Source organism: Ovis canadensis, chromosome 1 (genome assembly GCF_042477335.2).
Source record: "Ovis canadensis isolate MfBH-ARS-UI-01 breed Bighorn chromosome 1, ARS-UI_OviCan_v2, whole genome shotgun sequence".
Taxonomy (NCBI): Eukaryota; Metazoa; Chordata; class Mammalia; order Artiodactyla; family Bovidae; genus Ovis; species Ovis canadensis.
The window spans coordinates 277,871,119-277,896,994 of NC_091245.1; the positions used below are offsets into that span (position 1 = coordinate 277,871,119).

Below are 25,876 nucleotides of genomic sequence, written 5' to 3' on the forward strand. Positions count from 1 at the left end.
AGAGCATCTTCCAGACCCAGGGATCGGACCCTGGTCTCCTGCACCACAGGCGGACTCCTTACCATCTGAGCCACCAGGGAAGCCCTGGCTGCTGGAAAAACACTGGTTAGCAGAACGTACGTGAGGCCTCTCCATCCTCGTGGACACAGAATCAGGCAGCCGCCACGTCTGGGGCGGACGGTCATCATACTCTAGGGAGTCTGTCGGTTATGCTAGTCAACAAGTTGGAAAATTTGGAGGCTTCTGTCTTTACAAACTCACTGTGATGGAAACAACAGAAACTTCTAGAATGAAAGAGGCTGCAGTCTGGCAGCTTGGAGCTAAATCCAGCTGGAGAACTGTTTAACTTGCAGTATTTAAAATTTTTTTGATCAGTTCCTGGTATTTAAAAATGAGAATGCTCCTCAGGAAAATGCAGGTTTCATAAAAATCTTAGGAGCTGGTAACCCTGGTCTAGCATTCCCGCGTGGCAACAAGCAGCTGAAGCTGCACGGGCGTGCCCTTCACAGGGGGCTCGGCCCTTCACTTTGCTAGGGCTCACTGCTCCCAGCGGTCGGACGTCACTCGTGACTGACTGTATACAGTCACGTACACACTTAAGATGAACTCGATGCTGCCACAGTCATATACACCTCTCCTGACAGTCTGGCTTTTCTCCTGAGGAGATTGCTCGCGAGGCCCGGGTCCGCCCCTCTGAGGACGCCCTTCGCCTCTTGCCTGTGTGGTGTTCCTGCTCCCCAGAGCCCTGAGCCACGTCTTTCTTGCTTCACACCCTCAGTTTGCTGGAGCACATCCCTCCAAAAGCTCTATGCTCCCAAGATGAATTTTTTAAAACCTCTGTTTGAAAGATTTGGACTTTAGTTAACAGTCTGGTTAGATAGAATTCTCTAGGTTGGGAATATTCTTCCCTCAGGATATTGGTACCACTGCTTTAGAGTTTCTTGGTTTCTAGCTGCAAAACCTCAAACCATTTCAATTCCTAATCCCTTCTGAGATCTGTGTTCTCTTCTCCTCCCCAACATCTTGCTCTGTAAACTAATGATTAATACCTTGGTTTGCATCTGTTTTCATATGTAATGGGCCCTTTCAATCTAGAAACTCAAGTTCTTTTTGTTCAACTAGAAAGTTCTCTGTGTATCTTTGATGACTTTCTCCCTTCTACTCTTCATTTTGAGTTTGTTATTCCATCCTTTTTTTTTTTTTTTTTAAGAAATCACCTTAGCTAGATGTTGGATCTCTTGGCCTGGTCCTCTTAATTTTCTTTATTTTCTGCTTCATGTGCTTCCTTCTGAGACACTTTTCCACTTTTATATTCCAGACACCTATTTTTATATTTTAACTTCTAATTAATTCTCCTTTGAACTATGTATTTCCTAGGTCTCTGAGAAGTGTTCTCCCTGCCACAAAGGCTCTGTGGCCTCCAAACTGGTCTTTTCCTGGCTGTGTTTTTTAGATCTCTGCTTTCATTTTGACGCTCTCCTCAGAGGCGTGGTGTTTGGGGCTCCCTGTTCCCCTGTCGGTGGGGGAAAGTATAAAGGTGTCTTGAAGCCAGCTGTGTGTGCATGGGTGGGTGGGTCTGTGAATGCTGAGGGTTGACCAAGGTCACTCTGGCCATCCCTGAGCCTCTTCTCTTGTGCTAACTAGATTCCTTCAGAGAACATTCTCCCAAACTCTTCCTAGAGGGAGACAAACTGGCTTCAATGTCCTGAGAAAGAAGGCCAGTGGTTCCAGGTCACTGAAGTTCCCCGGGGCCCTGGCTCAGACCCCCTTCACTACACTGTCCACAGAGGGCAGATCCTGAAGGCCGGAGATCCGCATGTCTGCCTCTTAGACTTTCAACCAGTTCTCATTTTTCAGTCTTAACTCTCTGCCTCCTCCTACCAACTTCCAGAAGCACCTAGCACTGCCAATTTCCACACTTTTGGAAATTTTACGGGTTATTTCCTGGCTTTCTCCATGATCAATTTTGAATTTCACTTTCCTGGACATGCTAAGTCAGTTATCATTCACCCATCTGTTTCCCTGCTTCCAAAACCGCCATAATTTTCTTCCTAATTCTCTGCATCCTATGGGTTTATGCTATTTCAATAGGGTCTCAGGAGCAAAGAAGGCAAATGCAGGATCTTAATAGAACACCTCATGTCTGATATCCTTGTCATTTTAATGACACTTCTACTGAGCACCTGGGCAAGTGAACTGAAGGAAAAGAAGAATCTAGGTGGGGAGGCACCTGCATGGAGAAATGGGGAACTAAGCAGCTGGGAGGCAGAGACCACCATCTCCCTCTCGCTCTGCGCCAGCGAGCACGGCCCCCGTCACCCTGCAGGACTGTGTACATTCTCCTTTGGTAGCAACACAGGCACACGGAAGCTTGAGCAGTTCTGGGTAAGAGTGCAGCGATGCATGCAATTCTGCTGGCTTTGCCCGTAAAAGGTGCCCTAGAGTTCCTGAATCCATCCCGTAAAAGGTGCCCTAGAGTTCCTGAATCCATCGTCACGCTGCTTTCTAGGGCTAGAGAAAACTGGAACAGCAGTAAGTACGTGGAAGGTATTCGTTTCATAGAAGGCCAGAATGGGGTATCAACTATTAATTTTGAATATGGAATAGGATTTGACTAGGAAATTAATTCTCCCTTCATATCTCTATTCCTAGAGCTGTATAGATTATTTTGAGGCAAAAAATAAACATTAAAAAGACAGTGTGACACACGAGAACGCCCCAAATCCAAAACACTGACACCATCGATGCTAGGGTCGACGCAGAACAAGACTTTCCTGCCTTGCTGGTGGGGATGCAAAGTGGTACAGCCATTCTGGAAGACAGCCGTGTGTTTTCCAGGCAAAGGGAAGGGCAGGACAGTTAATTTTGTGTTTCCAACTTGACCAGCCTAAAGCATGCCCAGACAGCAGGTAAAACATTATTTCCGGGTGTGCCCTTGAGTGTGTGGGAGAGAAAAGCCTGGACTCAGCGGACCGAGTGAAAAGATCCAGCATCACCAGGGAGGGGGCATCATCCTGTGTGCAGGAAGCCTGATGGAACGACAAGCAAAGAAGGTGGGCTCCTTCCCTCCTGCCCCCGATACTGGAGCTCCGGGATCTCAGGCCTTGGGATCCTGGCACTTACACCACCAGCCGCCTGCTTCTCAGGGCTTCAGATTGGGCTGAATTATGCCACTGGCTTTCCTGGTCCCCAGCTCGCAGGCGGCAGATTGTGGGGCTTCCAGGCCTCTATAACTGTGTCCATAGACTCCTGTAAGGAGTCTCCTCTTCTCTCTCTCTCTATATATATATATATTCTACTGGTTCTTTTTCTCTGAAGAGGCCTAAAAGCAAAGGCTTCTGCTGACAAGCCTCCTGGGGCAAACTGCCCTCCCCACAGTGGCCTGGGGCCGAGGCAGTACACTGGGCTCCCGGAGAGGCTCCGCACGGCGGCCTGGGGCCTAGCCGGTGACCTGGAGGCTCCCCACGGCGGCCTGGGGCCGAGCCAGTGAACTGCCCTGCCCTAGAGGCTCTGCACAGCGGCCTGGGGCTGAGCCGGTCCCCGAGAGGCTCTGCACAGCGGCCTGGGGCTGAGCTGGTCCCTGAGAGGCGCCCCACAGCAGCCTGGGGCGGAGCCGGTGACCTGGACTCCCCGAGGCGCTGCGGTCGCGGTCCCAGGCCAACGCTCTGGTGTTGGCCTTCTGCGCACTTCCGCTGGGTCTCTGCAGCGGGGGCGCTGGGCAGTGGGCCTCTGCCAGGACCTCCTGCTGGGCGCGGGGCAGGAAACCACGGAGACCCTTTCCCCCAGGGACTGAGTGCCCAGCACTCTTCCAGCCCTGGCCTCTCCGCCTCCCCAGTGGGGTCCTGGCTTAGAAGGGAGGCGGGGCTGAACCTGTGGAGCAGGGAGGGCCTTCTGGGCAGGGAAGTACTCTGTGTCCTGCTACAGTGGCGGCCACACCCACGGAGAGTCCAGCCCGAGAGCGGCCGGAGGGTCAAGACCGGCATTTGGGCGTTTGTGATGTGTGCTCTGGTGAGGGATGCGGGCCCCACAGTGGGGTCTGTGGGTGGGAGGGTGAGTGTGTATGGGACGCTCTCTGTACTTTCCACTCAATTTTGCAGCAGGCCAAAACAGTCTCTAAAAAATAAAGTCTGTTTTATTAAAAAATGTAAACAAAAAACAAGACAATATGTTATTCTGGTATATCAACCTATGTTAATGAAATACAGAAGATTTAAAAACTATTATAAAACATAAAGTAATACAAATGATACATTTATAATCCAAAGGGTACATTGATATCTACATCTGAGATGGTCAATATTTACTGTCTGAGCAGGAAGAGAGCTGGATGTCAGGAGCTGCTTCAACATCCCTTCAAAAATAAGACCCCAATTTGTGCTTTGGTACAAACTCTGAGGCACAACACTGTGATTTGGGAGAGTCTTTACTTCTAGTTCCCAAAGGCTTCCAATGAAAAGCTTTACAAGCTTTTCCAGAAAAGACAAAATATATTCAATTTGTGGTTGAAATAAAGTGCATTTTGACATCAGTATAATGTTGAACATGCTTTTAAGGAGGAAACAGAGAAACAGAAATTCTAGGGTAGGACAGATGGACAGACTGGCAGATAGACAGATACTGGCTGAGGAGGAAGGGGAGACCTAAAATGAAATAAAAAGAAGCAATGTTTTAAACCGCAAGAGGACATAACTGTCACTCCAGGCTGGGCCAAGAAATGACTGAGGAGACGGCTACAGAAAAATTACAGTGCTGGCTGAAAACGAGGCAGGGAGTGGACTCCAGTGCCAAGAGGAAACTTTTCCATTTACAAAGTGTTCAGGCAGAGAGTTAATTAAAACAGACAATAAACACGTGTGAGATACTTTCTGGTTAGGAAGTTTACTGCTAAATGGATTTGATTATAGTGTTTCAGCTATTAATACCATTTACAGGACAAATAAAAGGTATGTTACTTTATAAATTAAAGAAAATGTTTTCCTTTGACACTAGTAAAAATAAAATTTAAATAAATAAAAGATGCAGAAAATTTTAGAATTTAATTTAAAAGTAGACAATGCTTCCTTTAAAAAAGCCCAGCTGGAAAGAGCTCCCGGCACGTGTCCTCTTAGCAGCGGCGGCACAGGGATCCACGCCCCCACCCCGGACTCGAGAGCGCCCTCCCGTGGCGGCCACCGACGGCACTGACTGAGCGGGGGCAGAGGCAGAGGCAGAGGCAGAGGCCTCAAGGGGCAGGCAAGAACCGTAACATCGGCCTTGGTTCCGAGGAGCTGCTGAGAAGACGCGGTTTCCCCGCGCCGTGAACGCCGTCTCTCCCGAGTGGCCCCGGCATGCGCACAGGAAGGAACAGGACAGTGGAAGTGCTATTGAGCGGCCCTGACTGAAACCTCACAGGACCGCAAAAGCGGGGGGTCAGAGGGGGCCGGGATGGTCCAGGAGGGTTGATGGAAAGGCTTCTTTGTCCCAGGTGTGAAAACAGAAGCAAGATCTAGGGAGGTGAGGCCAGGAGAAGGAGAGGACCACGTGAGGGACTTACAGTATGAACTCAGTCAGTAAAAATTAAAAAAAAAAAGTGTGATGAGAGCTGCTGCTGCTGAGTCGCTTCAGTCGTGTCCGACTCTGTGCGACCCCACAGACGCAGCCACCCACCAGGCTCCCCCGTCCCTGGGGTTCTCCAGGCAGGAACAGTGGAGTGGGCTGCCATCTCCTTCTCCAAAGCATGCACGCATGCTAAGTCGCTTCAGTCGTGTCCGACTCTGTGCAAACCCACGGACAGCAGCTCACCAGGCTCCCCTGTCCACGGGGTTCTCCAGGCAAGAAGACCGGAGTGGGCTGCCATTTCCCTCTCCAGTGATGAGAGCAGGGCTGTTTTAAACTATTACAGGAGTAATGATTCATGATTACATTTCCTTATTCCTCACCTTTACATCTGCATGTAATCTTAATCCACATAATTCAGCCAACAATCCACAAGGCACTTTTTATAGCACATAAGAAAGTAAAAATGATTAAAATATTTGGAAACAATCTATCTATAATAATTCTACAAGTTTTGTTTGAAGAACAGCCATCTGACATCATTTCAAAGGTTAAATTTTAAAATCTCTGCAGGTGATATTCATATTGCTTTTTTTTTTTCAATGTGAAATTTTACTTTTACTTAATAACATCAGGGTAGGGTCTGCGATAAGGAAATGGTGATGTGAGGACCAGCCTACCTAAACACAGAGGCTGGGCTCCATCTCTGAGGCCTCAAAAAGAACATGTTGGTTCTAAGATTTATCTAGAATTTGTTAAGTGGTTGTATTATACTTCTCTAACTTTCAAAGAGAATGAAAGCTTTGATCAAGGTGAATAAAGAAACAAATTAAATATGAGATGCTGGTATGAAATGAGTAGAAAGAGCATTAAGCAAGGGCGCTGAGATCTAACCCTGCAGACCGAGTGTGCCTGTTTTCAGCCCCTTGACTGTCAAGGGCACCGGATTAACTTGCTAGGGCCGCTTAACGAAGTACTGGACGGTACAGAACGACAGAAATGCACTGCCAGTGCCGGAGTCGGGAAGTCCAAATCTAGGTGGGCAGGGCCCTGGCCCCTCTCATACCCACGGAGAGGACCCTCCCTGCCTCCTGCGGCCTCCCGTGTTGGAGGGTTCGCTCCTCCTGAGGGCTCCCGGGATACTCTGCTGGGCCTCTCTTGCAGCCTCTGGAAGCAGCTGGAAGCCCCTGCCTCACCTTGGCATGCATCCCTTCACTCTGCCCTGCCTTCACAGGTGTCATTCTCCTGGGCATGCTCACACTGTCTCCTCTCGGTGCAGCTCTGTGTCCAGACCATCACCTTACCTCCTGCGTCAGTCCTGTCCACTCCAGTGGGACCACATCTTAACCCATCCCATCTGCAACCATCTGTCTCCAAGCAAGGTCACCCTCTGGACTGCTAGGGGTTAGAGTTGCCAGCACAGCTCTGCACGGATAACATTCAGTCCCTAACAGGCCGCATTACCTGAGCCTGTAAAGTCAGGACTGGGACCAGACACACTGCATCTTCACTGGTGTGTGTGTGTGTCTCTGTGTCTGTATGTGTGTGTGTGTGTCTCTGTGTGTGTCTCTGTGTGTGTGTGTCTCTGTGTGTGTGACATGTTCCTTCGAGAAGATGAGGAAGGCTAGACACCTTTGACTCAGAGAAGCACCCGCCTAACTGATTTTCTGCACAGCATCAGGTGGTCACAGGCGCTCCCCAGCCCCCCTGACCCCAGGAGGTGCGGGCCTCGAGGAGGCAGCCCGATCACTGAAGGTCTTTTAGTTTCTTGGAGAGCAACACCGAGCTACAAACACAGCGCCTACAGCTGCCAAAGGCTCGTGAGACGCCCAGAGCCTCGCCCGGTGCTGCTCCCTCCCAAGGCTCTGGTGAGCGAGCTTGGGAATGGCTGGGTGCAGAGGTGCGACCGCACGCCGGGTGCCCTGGGCGAGGCATCACAAGTTAGAGCCCACCGGAGGGAAAGAAGCCTGCAGCCTGCGTTCCCTCTGAGTGCTTGGTGGCCGTGACTCCTCCCCGGGTTCGGACCCTCCCCTCAGCACCGCCCCCTTTCCCCGCGCTGGCCCCCTCCGGCTCCCGTCTCCCTCGGGCTGCTCTTCTGAAGGACGAGGCCTCTCCCTTCGCGCCTCACCCTCCCGGCCACGCCGCTCCCGCAACCTCCGGAGGACGGCCAGGGTGCGGGCCTCCAAACCACTGCTTCCCCCAGTCTCTGAGAGATCCCCATCCTCCGGAGGTCACGCCACGCCTCCACTTCCAGCTGGCCCCGTCCTCACTGTCACGGATACACCACACGGCTGGCAAACAGAAGGCACTCAATAAACCCTGGCTGGCTGGCTGAGGCGTTGATAAAGGAGCGATGCTCTTCTGCACTGATCTGACCGCTCCTCGCCAGGCGCACCGTGCTGGTCTACACCGCTGCCTACCGTGGTTCTCTACAAAGCGTCCCTGGAGGCCCAAACCAGACTCGCAGCTCCCTCCCAATCCTCCGATCCGTGACTTCCTGCCCTTCACAGACTGCCCGCGGGTCACACCCCGACCTGCTCCATGCCCTCCTGTCTGCCCACCCCCTGTGGTGCTTTAGCTCTGTACACCCGGCAGCCCTCCGAGGCTCTGAGGTCCGCCCTCTGGTGGGTTTAGCTCTGAGGGTTCTAGCCGCAGGCAGCCCTCTGGGGCTCTGAGGTCCGCCCTCTGGTGGGTTTAGCTCTGAGGGTTCTATGCCCCCGGCAGCCCTCCGGGGCTCTGAGGTCCTGCTGGTCTTTCCCACCAGTCTCCCTCCCTCCCTCCTCCTCCTAACCAGCTCCCTGACAGCGCACTCAGCGCCCCCACCCACCTGCCTCCCTGCAGCCGGGCGTGCACCTAGCTTGAGGCCTGGATCACTGTTCGCCTCTGCAGATCCTGCCCCTCAAGAATCGCGGGCACCAGCGCCCAGGGTGTCCCCACAGGCTCCCTGACAGCTCCGGGGGCTGGCGCGAGTTCCTGGGCAGCTGCCCCCACAACTCCCGGTCCCAGCCCTGCCCCACCCTGCTCACACAGACAGCGGGTTTCATCCTTTATCAGGCGCTGAGTGACCCTGCCAGCCACTGTCTCCAGCACCTCCTTCCACGGACTCCTGATACCACGCCACTGCCTCTAGGCCCTTGTTTCTTCCATTATTTCCCCCAAAAATATGTGTCAGGAGGACTACTATGCACTGGGTCCAGTTCTATAAGCTGGGATATGGAGGCTCCCCAAGACAGACTGGGGAGTGGAGGAGGCGGTGCTTAGAACCAGCGATAAACAATGAAACTTTCAATAACATGAATCCTCCCCACAGAGCAGGACTGAAGTACTAGCACTGATCTCTGAAGGAAAAGCTCGACTGGCTTGAGAAGCACCCTCTCTGCCAGCTCTCCACACCTCTGGGTGCTGGGACCCCCTCCCTCTACAGAAAGTGAAAATGAAGTCTCGCTCAGTCGTGTCTGACCCTCAGCGACCCCATGGACTTCGGCCTTCCAGGCTCCTCCATCCATGGGGTTTTCCAGGCAAGAGTACTGGAGTGGGGTGCCACTGCCTTCTCCGTCAAACCGTCCTTGCCCTCCACTGACCTCTAACTGCAACCATCTTCTTCCCTTCCCTGTGGACTTTTCTAAAGATGGCTCTGCACATGCCAGCTGCACGCTCTTCCCCCCTCAGCTGCTTCTAGTTGGAAACGGAACGTGCACACGAGACGAGAGGAGTGCAGAAGAGGCTGCTGCAGCCCCGGGCTGCCCAGTAGCTCACCACCTAGCGCGACCCAGCCTCCGCTCCCCCAGTCCACGGATCGGCTTTGGAAAGGTCTCCAGTGACTGCCCCCCCGTCCACAGGTGCACTTTCCCAGCCTTACCTGACTGTGCCTCCACACTCCTGGCCCGGTACCTCCCTGACGCCATGAAACAGCTTCGAGGCGTCACAACACAAGCTCTTCCTTTCCCGGAGCCTCTTAAATACTCACGCTGCAGACCCCTCTCTCACTCACCTGCGTCTACAGCATTTTTTCGGGTCACACGCCTGCCCAGAGGGGAGCCTGGCGCCTCTCCTGAACTCTCCTGCTGCCTCCTCCACCGCAGGACCAGAAACATCAGCCTTCAACCAGCCACGTTCTCCCAGACTGTGTCCTACTGGTTCCTGCCATTACTAGGCCTACTAATTAATGTTTCCTACTAGTTGGTAAACTTCCTAAGGACAGGGGCAGTGCCCCTTAAATACTTCACAAATAGTCATCCTATTTTTAGGAAGTCTCGCCCATTGTTATGATTTAAACAAGCAAACTAAAATAACTAGGAATTTATAAAATAAACAGCTTCATTACCTCTATGTTTCTTTCACTCGTGTCTACGTGTTCTATAAGGTCTTAAACATGGACAAAGGCTTCGGCTGTCCCAAATCGCCAAGTTTTCTGAAATTAATTCTTAAAAGCAGATCTTAGGCTAGGAAACATGGTGATTAAAAATATGGTTGTGATTTACAATAGTTAACGAAAGAGTAAATATTTAGTTAAGACTATAGAAAATCAGAATAGATTTCAATAGTTGTCTGGCTTGAAAAATTTTTTGAAAATATCATCCAAAAGTAATTTTTTAAATAAAGGAGGCTTCTCGTTCCTTTTGTTTTTCATGTAGTCCGTTCAGTCACTCAGTCGTTCTTGTCTGACTCTTTGTGACCCCGTGGACTATAGCACGCCAGGCCTCCCTGTCCATCACCAACTCCTGGAGCTTTCTCAAACTCATGTCCATTGAGTCTGTGCTGCCATCCAACCATCTCATCCTCTGTCGTCCCCTTCTCCTCCTGCCTCCAATCTTTCCCAGCATCAGGGTCTTTTCCAATGAGTCAGTTCTTTGCGTCAGGTGGCCAAAGTACTGGAGTTTCAGCTTCAGCATCAAGTCCTTCCAATAAATATTCAGGACTGATTTCCTTGTTTTTCATTACTTATACTTTATAAAAATCACAGTATTTTTCAGTGGGAGATTAGCGTTAAATATCCTAAAATCTATCCAAACATTCTCCTCTGCTTCCTAGGTTATTTCCTCTTATGATTCCATGTTCTTACTCAGAAAGAAAGAATTTTCTACTTTGTATGTCAAAACCCAAACTATCTGGCCTTCAAGGCGCAGAACAAAATGACAAGATTTGGATAAAACGTGGTGCTCCCGTCATTTATTCATTCAAGTAATTTGGGAGGGATTTTAAAAGTATAAGCTAGAATTTAAAGACTATTATTAGTTTTACCAGAGGGATAACAACAGCATCTGGCACAGCTGAACTCTAATGAATGAACAGAGAACCACACAGCAATCTCACAGTCAAGATTATGAATGGCGCCAAATAGTCTTATGTTCTTCTGACAAAGCCCCACTCTTACAGTAGTTTTTTATCTCCTACTTTGTCACCGCTTTGTGCAAACATTCCTAATTACATTTTGGCTTACCAATCTGGTTTTGTGAATTCTTCCTTTTGAAAAGGAAAACAATTTGAGGTAGTCTGAAATTTAAAACATGCTCTGCTTTTCTCTTCAAGCTGAGGATTATCAGACTATTCCAAAGGGGCAGGCCCAGGCTTTCCAGCTAGGCAAGCACCCAAAGGTAGACCATATGAGACAGGAATACATCTGCCACTGGGCACCCCACTGAGAAATACGTCTGGTCAAAATTTAACTAAGAAGTTAGAGTATCTTTAAATGCAATATTTATTTTTTATTGGCAAGTTGTTGACACTATAAAAACAGCTCCTATCTTCTGATAAATATTCTTGAATATTCCCTACCTGTCAGAAGGTGGAGCTCTAAACATATCTGAAACACTGGCTTTTTCTATGCATGCTTCACAAATGTGTGTAATGACGAGATCAAAGCAGGAGGAGAGTCTTTAGAAAAATGGTTCTGAAGAATATTCCAATTCTCTCAGGATAAAATTACCCACATCTGATACATACATGTTAACTCACAAAAATATATTTAGTATGTTCCTCTGAAACTTCCAATATACTGCCTATGATAAAAATGTAGGCATGGTAATTCAAAATAAAAGATAAAGTACATTTAAGAGACACAGTTTACAAACTCAGGAGCGCCGAGCTGCACGCCAGCATGGCCGTTAGCACTTACAAGCATCTCGGATGTAGAGCAACATGGCCACGAAGACGTAGTCAACCAAAGTCAGGGTGAGGCCGTCTGCGAACAGGGCGTCCCAGACCACCAGGAGGTCCTGCAGCGGGAACTCTCGGCCGAACAGCAGCCGCACCCACCGTCTGCGGGAAACAAAAGCCGAATTCAGCAGACAGTTCTGTTGAGAGCAATATAAAGAGGAATCATCTTCTCCTGTAGCTGTGAAAAATATCATAATTTTTAACTGATCACACCAAGCAAATATTATATATAAAATTATAATAAAGTCCAAGTTTCAGGCTTTCAAATGCATCCTGTAATTCCATAATGAGGCCATACTCATTAGACTGTTCCTATAGGTATACAGCACAAGTGCGATACTTGAAAAGGGCAGAAACCTCTCGTGCGCATTAGGAATCACAGACCTCAAAAAGGCAAGGAGAAAACTGATAGTCACCTCATTTGTGAGGTGATGAATTAAATAATAATGTTCCAAAATTCTGTATCACTGCTGACCTTTTTTGTTAACTAGACTTTTGCAAATGGTCACATGACGAATTACTGTAGTCACACAGAAAACGGCATTCTGACATGTCACTCCTATGTAAAAATATTCATTTTAAAATTAAATGTGAAAAAAAAAACAGATGTTTTTTGTCAAGCGTAGACAGTTATCTCAAATGAAACATATAATGATACTTGATTTTTAACTTCAGAATAACTTGTCAAGGAGGTTACCTTTCTAGGGGTATTATCTCAAAACACAGTCACTTCTACGGCCAGGAGGATGGACACGGATGCTACAGAGCAGATCCAAGAAGCTAACGAGAATAGTAAACAAGGTCTGTCTGTCATTATACATCATAAATAGCAACACTTCAGACTTTGAGCAAATGCTAAGCCATTAATATCTAATTCTTATAAGAAAATTAAAATAATTCACTTGATATATTTTTATCCATTTACTTCTAATTTTATATACATGGCTATAATTCCTTTACTCAAGCCTTTCTCTAGGAACTTAAGCTAGAGATCTATGTGATTCTATCACACAACAAAGACTCAAAAATTCTAAATTTCTAGTACCAAGAAATAGCACAGAATAGGGACCATTCTTTAAAGATTAGTTCAGAGACATTACCTCTTTGCAAAATTCAGAACCAAATATAACCATCTGTGAGGTTAAAGTGGGGCCAAAAAAAAAAAAATCAGATACTACTTTTTTCAGGGAGTATTACATTCAAGGAGGAATCAAAAAGCTGTGACAGAGCAGTGTATAACAACACAGACCTATCAGTTTATTAAGAGCCATATCATCAAATACTTGAATTCCTTTATTCATATTACCAAATTAATCAACAGAAAAATTAAATTATATTTTCAACTACATCTTAAATTATGTTACTCAATTTTTCAGGAAGGAAATTTAATGCCTAAGTGACATCAGCACTTAAAAAATGTTACAGAATTGCTTCCAATTTTTATCTACCTTTTAATTCATATCCCACTGCTAATATGAAAGGTTGCTAACACAAAATGCGTATGTGTATTTTGTCTAGTATGCCAGTATTTATGTGGCTTAGAATAAAACATTATTTCTACACACACTTCTAATTCTTTTAAATTACAAATGATAATATTTACTATTTTAAGAAGTACCAAATATCCCTAAATTACACAGGTTGCTCTTCTTAATTAAAAACAATTAATTGCTTTTCCAAGAGTGTTGGTGGAACCAACGGGCAAAGAATGGGCAAAGCAAAAAGCACCTGGGTTAAACCATATGGTGGAACTGCTAAAAGGACCTTTAAACTGATAACTGTATCGGCAAAATTAAGTGATTACAATCACTTAGAACGTGGTCATTCAGTTATCCAACTGACACGACTGAAGAAAAATCCACCAGCGAAGAAAACTGAAGAGGACCTAACGTATAACATGGTGACCACAGCTGGTAACAGGGTGCTGTGTAACTGAAATTTGCTGAGGGAGAAAGAACTTAAATGTTCTCACCAAAAATAAAAATAATAAACACGTGAGGTGATGGCTGTGTTAACTCCATTTCACAACATGCACCTACATCAAATACAATGATGTATGCTACATACCTACAACTGCCTTTGTCAATTATATCTCAACACAACTGGAAAATAGAAGTAAATAAATAAACTTGAGAATTATCTTGGTTTGATGGATAGGTAAATTTTGGCACTTTGAAAATTACATATTCTGACATTAAAGTGATTCCTCCTGGTCTCAAATCCGGATGCCAGCATGAAACTCACCAACAACGTAATCCTAGGCCCTGAGCCTGCCCCCTTCCCGCCTGGAGCTGACTTCCATGCTTCCCTTGTTTGAATAAGCCCATGGTAACTCCTGCTGCAGTCTCCCCAGAGACACTGCTTCTGTGAGGCCTTATGTGGAGGGACATTTTTTTTTCTGTGTGTTTTTCCTGTTATCTCCTACTGAAAGTAAAATGCCTTTTGAAAAAAAGGTGATGCATCATATTACAAAAACCATCATTTGTCAAAAAAAGTAAAGAACTAATAAAGGTTAACACACGCCACAAAAATGCAATGCCATCTTTCCCCCTCTAACTTAAAGTTCAAATTCCTCTCCTTTTCTCAGGGACAATCACATCTTCGGTTTCATCACGGATAATGCAGAGAAGACAAAGGAGCCTACTTCTCAGAAATAATATATAGTTTTACTATTTTTGTGACAAAATGTTCAGTTACTGCCCAAACCTCCTGTCTTGCAATGTGCCTGCTGTTCCGCGTTGCACTAGCCTAGCTTTGGAACCCACTCTGCTAGGACACATGTGGGCAGCCGCCACCGCAGTGCGGTCGGGCGGGGGGCTCAGACACCCAGCAATCGACAGTGAATAAAACACGCCTTCAAGACCACAGCACACGAGTCTTCAGCGCTTCTCTATTTAACGTGGAAGCTCTGGTGTGCCACTTCATAAATGTTTCACACTGCTTTACTCTTTAGGTTTCACCTTGCCAAGTACACTGGTAAATAACTCCAGGGCAAGGACCATATTCGGTGTATGCGTGTGTATGAGAGAGACACTGACAGACACACTCACACACACAGCCAGCGAGCTCTTCTTTGTAAGAGAACATTTTGCTCAGTGTTTTACATGTTCACCAAGATCTTTGTTAAACTCACTGTAATGCCACCTGTCACGCTACCTAGAAGCAAAGACATAGCTAAACGGGAAATACAGGCGTTGATCTTGTTAGTGGCAGCATAAAAATAATTCAGGAAGTGGGGGAAACCCGGAAACACAGAAGGAAAGAATTAATTAGTAGATGCCTAGCATGTTTATCAGGTTGGCCAAAAAATTTGTTCGGTTTTTCTGTACGATGTTATAAAAAATCCAAAGGAACATTTTGACCAAGCCGCTTCCCAGGTGATGCAATGGTAAAGAATCTGCCTGCCAATGCAGGAGACACAGCTTCGATCCCTGGGTGGGAAGATTTCCTGGCGTAGGAAATGGCAACCCGCTCCAGTATTCTCACCTGAAAAATTCCATGGACAGAGGAATCTGGCAGACTACAGTCCGTGGGATCACAAAGAGTTGGACACGACTGAGTAACTAAGCACAATATATTAGACTCTTAGTGGGTTGTACATGTAAGGATATTAAATTAAAGCAAAATATATTTTCCTCTATTTAATATGCACTTATAGGAAAATTAAGGTTAAATTCTCAAAATATTTAAGAAGTCCTGGTATGACTAATGGAATGCTTTGGGAGCAACAATGATCTTATCAATAATTTAATCCCTTTTACCCCAACTAGATTTAGTTCATATATATATTCACCACACAAAACTTCCTGTGCTATTTTGGGCTTTCTTCATTGAGCTTAAAAGCCAGAAAAAAAAATCTTTATGGAATGAGTTACCAGCAGAAAGTATTTCAGTGTGCTTTTGTATTCTTAGAAAGGAAAACGTACTCTAAGAAATGAGGTCTTGTAAAAGAAGTCACTCCTAAAATTAACACGCTTTCACTGCAGTTAAAAATATTTAGCGAGAGTTTAAGTTACACTTAAGGGTAGCATTAAACCTTCTTTTAACTTCAGTTTAATTGCTTGATACTATTAATCTCGAGTTATGTACATTACACCTACAGATTGCAATGCTCATAACCATGTACGTTTTATCACTTGTGTTAATACAATAATTCATATTTTACCAGACTTACTTAGTAATTAAAATCTGCACAAACCAAAAAGACCATCTGAGTATTAAATTTAATAATAAACCACCCAGAGACAGGACAGTCTCTATATCTGTACTTATGCAACACTTCTCTCATTTTTAAATTTCTGTGTAATTAAGCCGTTATTCCCTTGGGATCAGTAACTCCTGATGGTGTTATTGCTTAGTGAATGACCCATGGAAACACCAAGAAAAATACACTTTTTACTGATTAGCTTATGAAAATGACCAGTTTGACTGAGGTTTAAAAGAACAGCCTTGCTCCAACATGGCTGTGGTGGGTTATGTATGCAGAAAGCAATCAGTATACTAAATCTTCATTTTTTTTTCTTCCGAGATATGGGTACAGCCACCTCAGAAGAATAAGTGAAATGGAGAAGGTATATTCAACTTAATGTAACAAACATTATTAGGGCATCTTCAGTGACCTGTGACCATGAAATGACAGCACTGGGTAAGATTATAAGAACACAAAAGCACAGTTAGATTTCTGCTTAATGATATTAACCTTTCGTTTTCGTTCACTTGGGCTTTTCAAAGGTAACAATCTTTAAATGACTAGTGGAGAAGGAACACAGAATCCAAATTAGGTGTTTGCATCAGAGAAAAACAGAAGCAAGCCCAAAGGCCTGGTCTTTGCGCCCGTCGCCTCCTTGACGGGACTTAGGCTCCTCTTCTATTGGGCTCCTCTGCACTCAGTTCCTTTGAGTTAATTTGCCTCGAGTTTTCCTTTATGTCAACTCTGTGAAAGCAGTCTTAAAGCCAGAATAAAATACTGAGGTTATTGTAATTAGGGTCACAAGGCGTTCTCATCTAACTCCTTTGGAGAGCAAAGGTACAAAAGATGGAAGATAAAATAAATAATTTTTCTCGTTTCCCATTTATTCTAACAGCTCTGCAGAATAAATTATTAGAAGATGCTTAGCCTGTTTGCTACCTTTTTTTTTTACCTAGTCAAATATATCAATTTGGTCTTCTTAAAAATATTTGAGATCTGCATACATTACAGAAACATGTGAATACTTCATGTCCATCAAACTCTACTATAAAAACACAAGAAACTGTAACTTCAAATTAATGATTATCTTTAAAGAACCCAGATCTACTTTCTAAGCACTTCTTATAATACATGGTTGAACCATCTTGAACTTGGCTTTCTGGGAAAACACGCTAAACCTAACTTAATCTCCACAGAATAAGGAGAGTAACTGTTCAAAGTATATTTCTGACTTTGGGGAAAATTCCCTGTTCCTTTCAGAGGGCAGCACACAGCCCTTTATTAAGGAAGGTTTCTGTTTCCAAAAGTAAGTTCCTAATAATTATCACCATTTCCACTGCAATTTACTCTCTCTGGCAAGGGTTTGAAGCTGTTTTGTCAAAACAACTGCAATACACCCTTGGCAAAAACAGCCTGCATGGGAAGCAGAGCCTTGCGCGTCCATGGCTTTCCAGGGGGACAAGATGCTCTGAGCGCGTGGGCACAGAATGACCACCGCACGTCTATAGGCATGCACACGTCCCTCTTTCAGAGGCAGACCTGCCATTTGGATTACAAGTGTGGTGTTTCACGGACTGCGGGGCTTTAGGATGTACAATTTACCAGCAAGTTCAGATAACCCTACTGAAGGACAGTCTAGTCCCATACTGCTTCAGCTCTGAGATGAGACTGTGCTCTCACCACTGCACACTGTGCCCAGGGTGCAGCTGGAACCCCCGCTCTGACTCGAGTGGACGCGGGGGTCAAGGCTGCGGAGATGCAGTCTCCCTGCCCTATCAGTTATTCGGGCTTCACTACAGGGGAGCCACTGTGCATCAAAAATGACTTGCAGGCCGCGCTGACCTATAAGTTACAGCACGAAGAACGGACGGGCGGCTGGTGGTCGCACTGGAGCAATTAAATTCAGGCTCTGTGAGAACTAGTTTTTGTTTATACTACAAACACATTTCACTTCTGGAAGTCCATCAGTAGGCTTTGTTCTGTCACTTTATCTCTGGGAAAGGGAGCTATGAGCAAGTCAGTGTTCTAAACAGCATACTGAGGCTTCCTGAGGATAATTGCTCCTGTCCTTCCCAATATGAAACTCATTAAAAAACAACACTTAGGCGACTTAATTTTTTTGAAACTGCCACAGACTATTTCATATAGCAATGGAATCAACCTCACTGAGTAACAGTTTCCAATTTCCTCTGCTTAAATCTCCTAATGCACTCATATATATTGTTGGATATATATATATATATATATATCATTGGAGGAACTGACATGAGGTTTAACCCTAAGCTAGGAAACGTCAGGGTCCGTGGGACTCGGGAAGGAAGCTGGACCGCACACCTGCAGGCCGCTCACACATCATGAAGAGAGCCATACTGAGCCCTTCCTCAGAGGCAGCGGTGGTGACGGTTCCATGTGACGGCCTGCCGCTGCCAGGGAGCTGCGAACGCCTTCTGGAGGGCGGTTTTCTTGGACCCGCTCTTCCTTCTCCCCCACCCCCACCCCACAAGGGGCACCAACCCTGCCTGGCCCCTCAGAGGTTAGGACAAGCGCAAGACTCAGGCCTGATGTTTGCAGACTCCGCATCTATTAGGCTCTGCAGTCACACTGACCAGAGATACAGGCACCAATAAAAAATCCCCGCTAAAAGGTTATGACAGTTTGGTTTGGTTTCCCTTCTCTTTTTCTTCCCTTGTGATCTTGTCCAGCAGATCACAAGCTCCATGGGGTTATTTGGTTTTGGACAGAGTACAGGAGTCAATAAATGTTTATTAAAGTAATACGAATAGGGACTTCTTTGGTGGTCCACTGGTTAAGAATCCACCTTTCGAAGCAGGGGACGCAGGTTTGATCCCTGGGTGGGGATCTGAGACCCCAGAAGCTGCGGGGCAACTGAACCTGGGTGGCACAGCCGGGGAGCCGGAGCACTGCAGCGCTGAGCGCCTCAGAGCCTGGGCTTCACCCGAGAGCCCCGAGCACACAGCCAGGAAAGCCTAATGCTGCGAGGAAGGCCCCAGGCAGCCAGAAGCAAAAATAAAAACAGAACCAGAATTGACACGGACCGCCCTTTCCCAGGCCCCTCTTATTAACCAGGGATCTCCTGGATCTTGCGCTTGCATCAGTGACCACTCACAGGGTTCCCCGGCTGCTCGTCAGACATTCCCCTGTGCCGCTCTCATCTCTGGAGGGATCCCTGGGAACACACACTAGTAGTGAGTGATCACGCCCGGGGAGGAATCGAACAAGGCCGCCTAGGCCCGCTGGGACGCTCTCCCTTCAGTTCCTGAACTCCGGCCTCCTGCCTGCCTGCGCCCTGGATGCACCACAGCTGTGGCCTGGCGTCTGCTAGGACTCTGCCTGCAAAAGTGTGATCCCAGGACTGGATGCATCACTGGGGAGCTTTCCGGAAGGATGAAGACTCCTAGGCGCCCAACATAGTGCTGCTGGATCATACTCTCCGTTTTGACAAGACTTCAGATCATCTCTGTGTACACTAAGTTTTGGGAGCCACAGATGAGGTGATAATTCTCGGTCTCCAGTTCACTCTGCTGCCAGCTGTCAGCGCTCCTAAACCCACCATGCACTCCTGTGAAACTAGGAGGAGAGAAAAGACTGAAAGTATCGGCCGGCTCTTCTCCTTAGAGTAACGGTCTCAAGCTTCAGTGTGCATCAGAGAGGCCTGGAGGGCTGAGGAAGACGCACGGCTAGAGCCCATGCTGAGAGTCTCAGACTCTGCTTCTGAGACTTAGACGCGTCCTGATCATTAGCATTCTGAACCAGCTAGTTTCCTGGAGCTGTTGATGCGGCTGATCGCAGATCACAGTGTGAGAATCACTAGGTGAGGTTCTGGTTTCTGCTCCCATTCCCTCTTAGGCCAGGGTGGGGGTCTTTTAGTCGGTTAACCCAACAGGTGTGGTCACTGGACCCATGCCCACTAACCATCTAATGGCTGGGACAGGAAGCACACATAAGCCCAATCTCTCTTCACATCCCATCTCTACTGACATCTGTACCTCTCCCCTCAGAGAAATGACTATATAAACATGATCCAATAGAAAGGGGAGACACAGACAATAGAGAGAGGGAGAGGCCTCCTGAAGGTTGGGAGACACTGGGCCATTCTGATTTTTTTTAATTCCAAGTATACGAACAAAGCCAGTGGAGGTGATGGAATGCCAGTTGAGCTGTTTCAAATCCTAAAACGTGATGCTGTGAAAGTGCTGCACTCCACATGCCAGCAAATTTGGAAAACTCAGCAGTGGCCACAGGACTGAAAAAGGTCAGTTTTCATTCCAATCCCAAAGAAAGGCAATGCCAAAGAATGCTCAAACTACCGCACAACTGCACTCATCTCACACGCTAGTAAAGTAGTGCTCAAAATTGTCCAAGCCAGGCTTCAGCAATACGTGAACTGAGAACTTCCAGATGTTCAAGCTGGCATTACAAAAGGCAGAGGAACCAGAGATCAAATTGCCAACATCCACTGGATCATGGAAAAAGCAAGAGAGTTCCAGAAAAACATCTATTTCTGCTTGATTGACTATGCCAAAGCCTCTGACTGTGTGGATCACAATAAACTGTGGAAAATTCTTCAAGAGATGGGAATACCAGACCACCTGACCTCCCTCCTGAGAAACCTGTATGCAGGTCAGGAAGCAACAGTTAGAACTGCACATGGAACAACACACTGGTTCCAAATAGGAAAAGGAGTTTGTCAAGGCTGTATATTGTCACCCTGCTTATTTAACTTCTATGCAGAGTACATCATGAGAAACGCTGGGCTGGAGGAAGCACAAGCTGGAATCAAGATTGCCGGGAGAAATATTAAGAACCTCAGATATGCAGATGACACCACCCTTATGGAATAAAGTGAAGAACTAAAGAGCCTCCTGATGAAAGTGAAAGAGGAGAGTGAAAAAGTTGGCTTAAAGCTCAACATTCAGAAAACGAAGATCATGGCATCCAGTCCTATAATTTCAAGGCAAATAGATGGGAAACACTGGAAACAGTGGCTGACCTAATTTTGGGGGGTTCCAAAATCACTGCAGATGGTGACTGCAGCCATGAAATTAAAAGATGTTACTCCTTGCAACGAAAGTTATGACCAACCTAGGCAGCACATTAAAAAGCAGAGACATTACTTTGTCAACAAAGGTCCATTTGGTCAAGGACATGATTTCTCCAGTAGTCATGTATGGATGTCAGAGTTGGACTATAAGGAAAGCTGAATGCCGAAGAATTGATACTTTTGTACTGTGATGTTGGACTCTTGAGAGTCCCTTGGACTGCAAGGAGATCCAACCAGTCCATCCTAAATGAAATCAGTCTTGAATAATCATTGGAAGGACTGATGTTGAAGTTGAAACTCTGATACTTTGGCCACCTGATAGGAAGAGCTGACTTATCTGAAAAGACCCTGATGCTGGGAATGATTGAGGGCAGGAGTAGAAGGGGACGACAAAGGATGAGACGGTTGGATGGTGTCACTGACTCAATGGACAGGAGTTTGGGTAAATTCCGGGATTTGGCGATGGACAGGGAGGCCTGTCATGCTGCAGGTCATGGGGTCGTAAAGAGTCGGACACGACTGAGCGACTGAACTGAACTGATATCACAAGATGAAGAAAGGCCAAAACAAGACATAAACATTGTGACATTTAAAAAGTTAACATTTACAGGTCACAGTTTTTAAAATATGAGTTTACTATGACGGTTGCACACAGTCTCAGCTGCCGGTCGAGTGAGCACTCTAAGTGTGGGGCCCTCTGTGTCCAGTCCTGACCTGATGGCTCTCCCGAGCACTCTCGGGATCGGCTCTAAGGAGGCGAGAGAGCCGGGAGGTGGCAGGAGCCGGTGACTATCTGAGTGCAGAGACACAGCCCATGGTGTGTGTGGGGGGGGTATCCCGTGCACACAGAGGGCAGAGCACCCCAGTGCTGCCAGGACCTGAAAGGCATTCTCCTCCGCCCCACGCAGAAGACCTGCAATCCTGGGGGCCTGGCTGAATGGTCACCCACTTGGTGTTTTCTGTGCTACCTGTAATCCATTCTTACCCTAAGGTTCTGTGCTCAGAGAGATCTGCCTCTAAAATAAAACATGACTTTAGAATGTTCTACCTGGAAAAATAAAGCGCTGAACTCTGCAAGGCGTGCTCCCCAACGGCACCGCTGCTGTCCACGGTGTCCCGGTGGGGGAGAGTCCAGGATAAGGGCGTTTCCCTGGAACCTCTCAAACCTCCACGCACAGCTGAAGCAAAGGAACACCACCCGAATGAGGACAAGCAGACGCTAGTTACTCAAAGCTTGCTAGAGCAAGCAGATCAGCTACCATCACCTGCTTTCAGCAAAGGATCAGAAGCAGCCAGGGCAGCGAGAAAGCTTCATAGTGAAACAAAGAGAAGGCTTCAAGTCTGCTGGACTGGAAGCTGGAAGGATGGCGGTGGGCTGACAAGAGGGAGACAGTCATCTGTGACTGGTCTGGGGGCAGGTGAGCTTTCTCTAGTTGGTCCTACGTTGGAAGCAGGCAGAAACACAGGAGCAGGCAGTCCGTGACCGAGTCCTGACTGTCTCGAGTTTATTTTGCTGTGAAGGTGGTGGCTTGGCTTCTCACACAGGTCAGCAATCTCTTGTTCCAGGTTGCCTGGCTGTTTCCCACTTACACATTCAGTCTTTGCATACAAACGCCCAGCTGTTGGGCCTATGCCTGTGCCCAGTCTAGAACAAGCTACAGTTCCAGCTTCACAACAACCTTGTTTCCAAAGCCAGACAAGATAGAGAGGCAGGGGCAGCTGGTGTACTGTTTTCCTCTTTACAAAATTTTGTGAAAAGCACGAAATAGTGAAACAAATTCAATCCCCTATGTGATCAGAGAGGAGCTGTGGAGGCCTCTGGAGGCTTTAATCAAGTTTATGAACCCTCTCCTCTAAAATATACACACATCCACACACATACTCATGGGCAAGCAATTTCAGGAGTTCAGCTGATCCATGGACCTTAAAGTAAGAAGTCATGCTCTATATTATCATTATTTTACTTTAGAGGCTGGTATTGCAACAGAAAGCTATATTCTACTGAAAGGAATACATAGCTTCTTTGTGCCTATTTCAAAGTATCTCCTTGCATTTTAAAGGAATAGCATAGCTTCTTTCCTGAAAAGGGTCTCTGAATTAAGTGCCTGGTACTGAGGGGCTAATCTTTGTGGCTCAGCTGGTGAAACAGCCTATAACGTCAGCCCCATATTGGAAAAATGTCCATGGCTTGGCAGCACTCATCTCTGCTAAGCTGGGGGCGGAAGGGCTGGGGAGGACGCATGGGCCACCCTTCACTGACTTCCTCTGGGGGCTCACCCCAGCCCTGATCAGAGGTAAGGCGACTATGAGAAACCCTGAGAGCCTTCACTGAACACGTGCTTCCTGAAGAATGTCAACCATGCAGCAGGTACTATGCTGGGCCCTGGACTCAGTGACATGCTGACAGCTTTCAACCATTAACACCCAAAGCAAACTCTGAATCCAAAGTCCTGCAGCCTGGGTTTCCCACTGCTGCTGTGCTCCACCTGCCCTCCCCACTGAGCATCCCCATCGCCCACGGTGTGTTCAGGGAATCCCAACTAATGGCAACATTAGCACAATATAATTAGGAAGGTAAAAACCATTCAAAACACCACTGAATACATTTCAAAGCCAAGTATTAATTGCTTTTGGATTATACACCATTTGGGATTACACGTGCCCTGGTTCCCACCCATCAGTGCAGGCGAATGAGGAGAGGCATGTGTCTGAACGGGGCCCAGATGCGTTCGAGGGGGCAGGGCAGACCGAGGGATTCAGCAAGGAGGGAGGGCAGTCACACTCCCCCAGCCAACCCAACTGTCCCGGTGACTCCCCGACCAGTGGAAGCAAAATGGGAACAGAAGAGGGCAGGGTGGGTGGCTCCGCTTGACTCTAGCTCTCTCAAGACAGCTGAAGCTCAGTGTCTAAACAACTTCATAGTCAACTGTGTGCCTGTGCTTACGTCTTTAAGAAGAGGAATATACACTAAGCAAAAAAAAAAAAAGTATTTTTTTATGCATAGAAGATGTTATAATTTGTAATGATTATGGCAAATATCATGCCTTATATGACTTCTTGATTTCTAGACGTACTATCAAATACACGATCTAAAAATGAGCCTTGAACTCTCCAAGAGCAATATTTCTTCGAGCAGCCTCTGGAATACATGTGGAAATGAATCACCTGTGGAGAAACTGCATGTTTCAGAGACAGGAGGTTACTCTGCTCACCCTGCAGTAGAGAGTGACGGGTCTGAGTGGGCAGGCAGGCAGCCACTTGTTACGCCTCAGCAGAGGCCCGCGCACACCCCAATCAGAAACAGACTGAAGATGTATTCAGCTCCAAGCTCAGAGTTCCCTCTGCTTTTTCATATTCCTCTTGAATTCTCCTCTATAAGTCCAAAAAGACATCTAACCCAGATTTCTATTTTAAAAATACCTCTGCACATCTGTGTCCGAGTCACAGGATTCAAAATGCATGGTAACTACTTTTGCGATCATCCGTGTGGTCATCGAGTTTTTCAGAGTTGAAGAAACGGAGCTTTCTGAAGGGCTTATTTTGATAAATCATGATCAGCAATTTCATGAGTACTCCAGTTACAATACAGTGGTAATTACAACTACAGGACCCTACAAGATTTAGAGTGCTTCCTTTCAAGGAAACTCATTAAGGAAACTATAAAGAACTAAGAACTCACAAAGAAAAATTAATTGCCACTTTTGGTCAGCCGATTTTAGAAAGACTTATGAGGTCTAGGATTGCATATCGGCTCACAGAGAGAACAGAAACTCAGTGAAGTCTAGCTTACTGAGGGCATCACGGTACATAATCTGTTCATAAATTAATCTGCTCGTAAAGCAACTCAAATATGAAGCACAAAAACATCCCATAAAATACTTCAAATTTATTTTCATCAACAGCACTCATTTCCTTTCCACATCAGCTAGCAGCTACTGTGGCTGAGAGCTAGTCTGTGAAGCTACGAATCTCCAGTCTCCAAGGCGGAAATGCCACTCTGACCACAGCCTGCTATCTCATTGCGGTTTTCACTCCCAGAATTCCTCTATGTCCTGTAATTACAGAGAAAGCTATGTGGGTTATTATTTTGCTTATTTTGAGTGGCTTGTTTGCAAGGTGAAAAGTAATTTTAACATGTATGAGGCATACAGTGAGAGGTAATTTCCCTCCAAATCCACCCTTCCAAAGGTAACTCTTTTGTGTGTTTCCATAACACAGAGGCATTTTTAGGCACCTAGACACCTTTTAAAAACAGACATGGGGAGATACTATATCATGCATTTTAAAATTCAACAACATGATTGCTAAAGTGGAAAATATTCTACATCAGCATTTACAAAAATACCTTCTCTTGTTTCGTGACTGCACAGCATTCCACTGAGCACGTGAACCATGATCCAACCCATTCTTTAATTTGGTGCAGTTAGATCCTCCCTTTGTTATCACTCACGATACTGCACTGATCACCACTGTACAGGTCTTTGTGCTTCTGTCTTGGAAAGAAGCAAACTGCTTACTTCATGTTGTTGTTGTTGCGTTGCTCAGTTTTGCCTGACTCTGTGCAACCCAATGGACTGCAGCATGCCAGGCCTCCCTGTCCCTCACCATCACCTAAAGCTCGTCCAAGTTCATCTCCATTGCATCACTGATGCCATCCAGCCAGCTCATCCTCTGACACTCTCTTCTCCTTCTGCCCTCAGTCTTTCCTGGCACCAGGGACTTTTCCAATTAGTCAGCTGTTCACATCAGGTAACCAAAATACTGGCGCTTCAGCTTTCTTCCAATGAGTATTCAGGGTTGATTTCCGTTAAGATTGATTGGTTTGATCTCCTTGCTGTCCAAAGGACTCTCACGAGTCTTCTCCAGCACCACAGTTAGAAGGCATCAATTCTTTGGCACTCTGCCTTCTTTATGGTCCAGCTCTCACAACTGTA

General features: G+C 46.5%; 1 protein-coding gene across 25 annotated transcripts in view; it reads right to left on the bottom strand.

The window, feature by feature from the left end:
- TBC1D5 (TBC1 domain family member 5) overlaps positions 1 to 25,876 on the bottom strand; it is a 593,981-nt gene that overhangs the window by 150,551 nt on the left and 417,554 nt on the right. For all 25 annotated transcript variants that reach the window (XM_069568828.1, XM_069568958.1, XM_069568921.1 and 22 more), the window contains one exon: positions 11,651 to 11,793. In XM_069568828.1, coding sequence (XP_069424929.1) covers positions 11,651 to 11,793 — 143 coding nt within the window. The remainder of the gene's footprint in view (positions 1 to 11,650; positions 11,794 to 25,876) is intronic.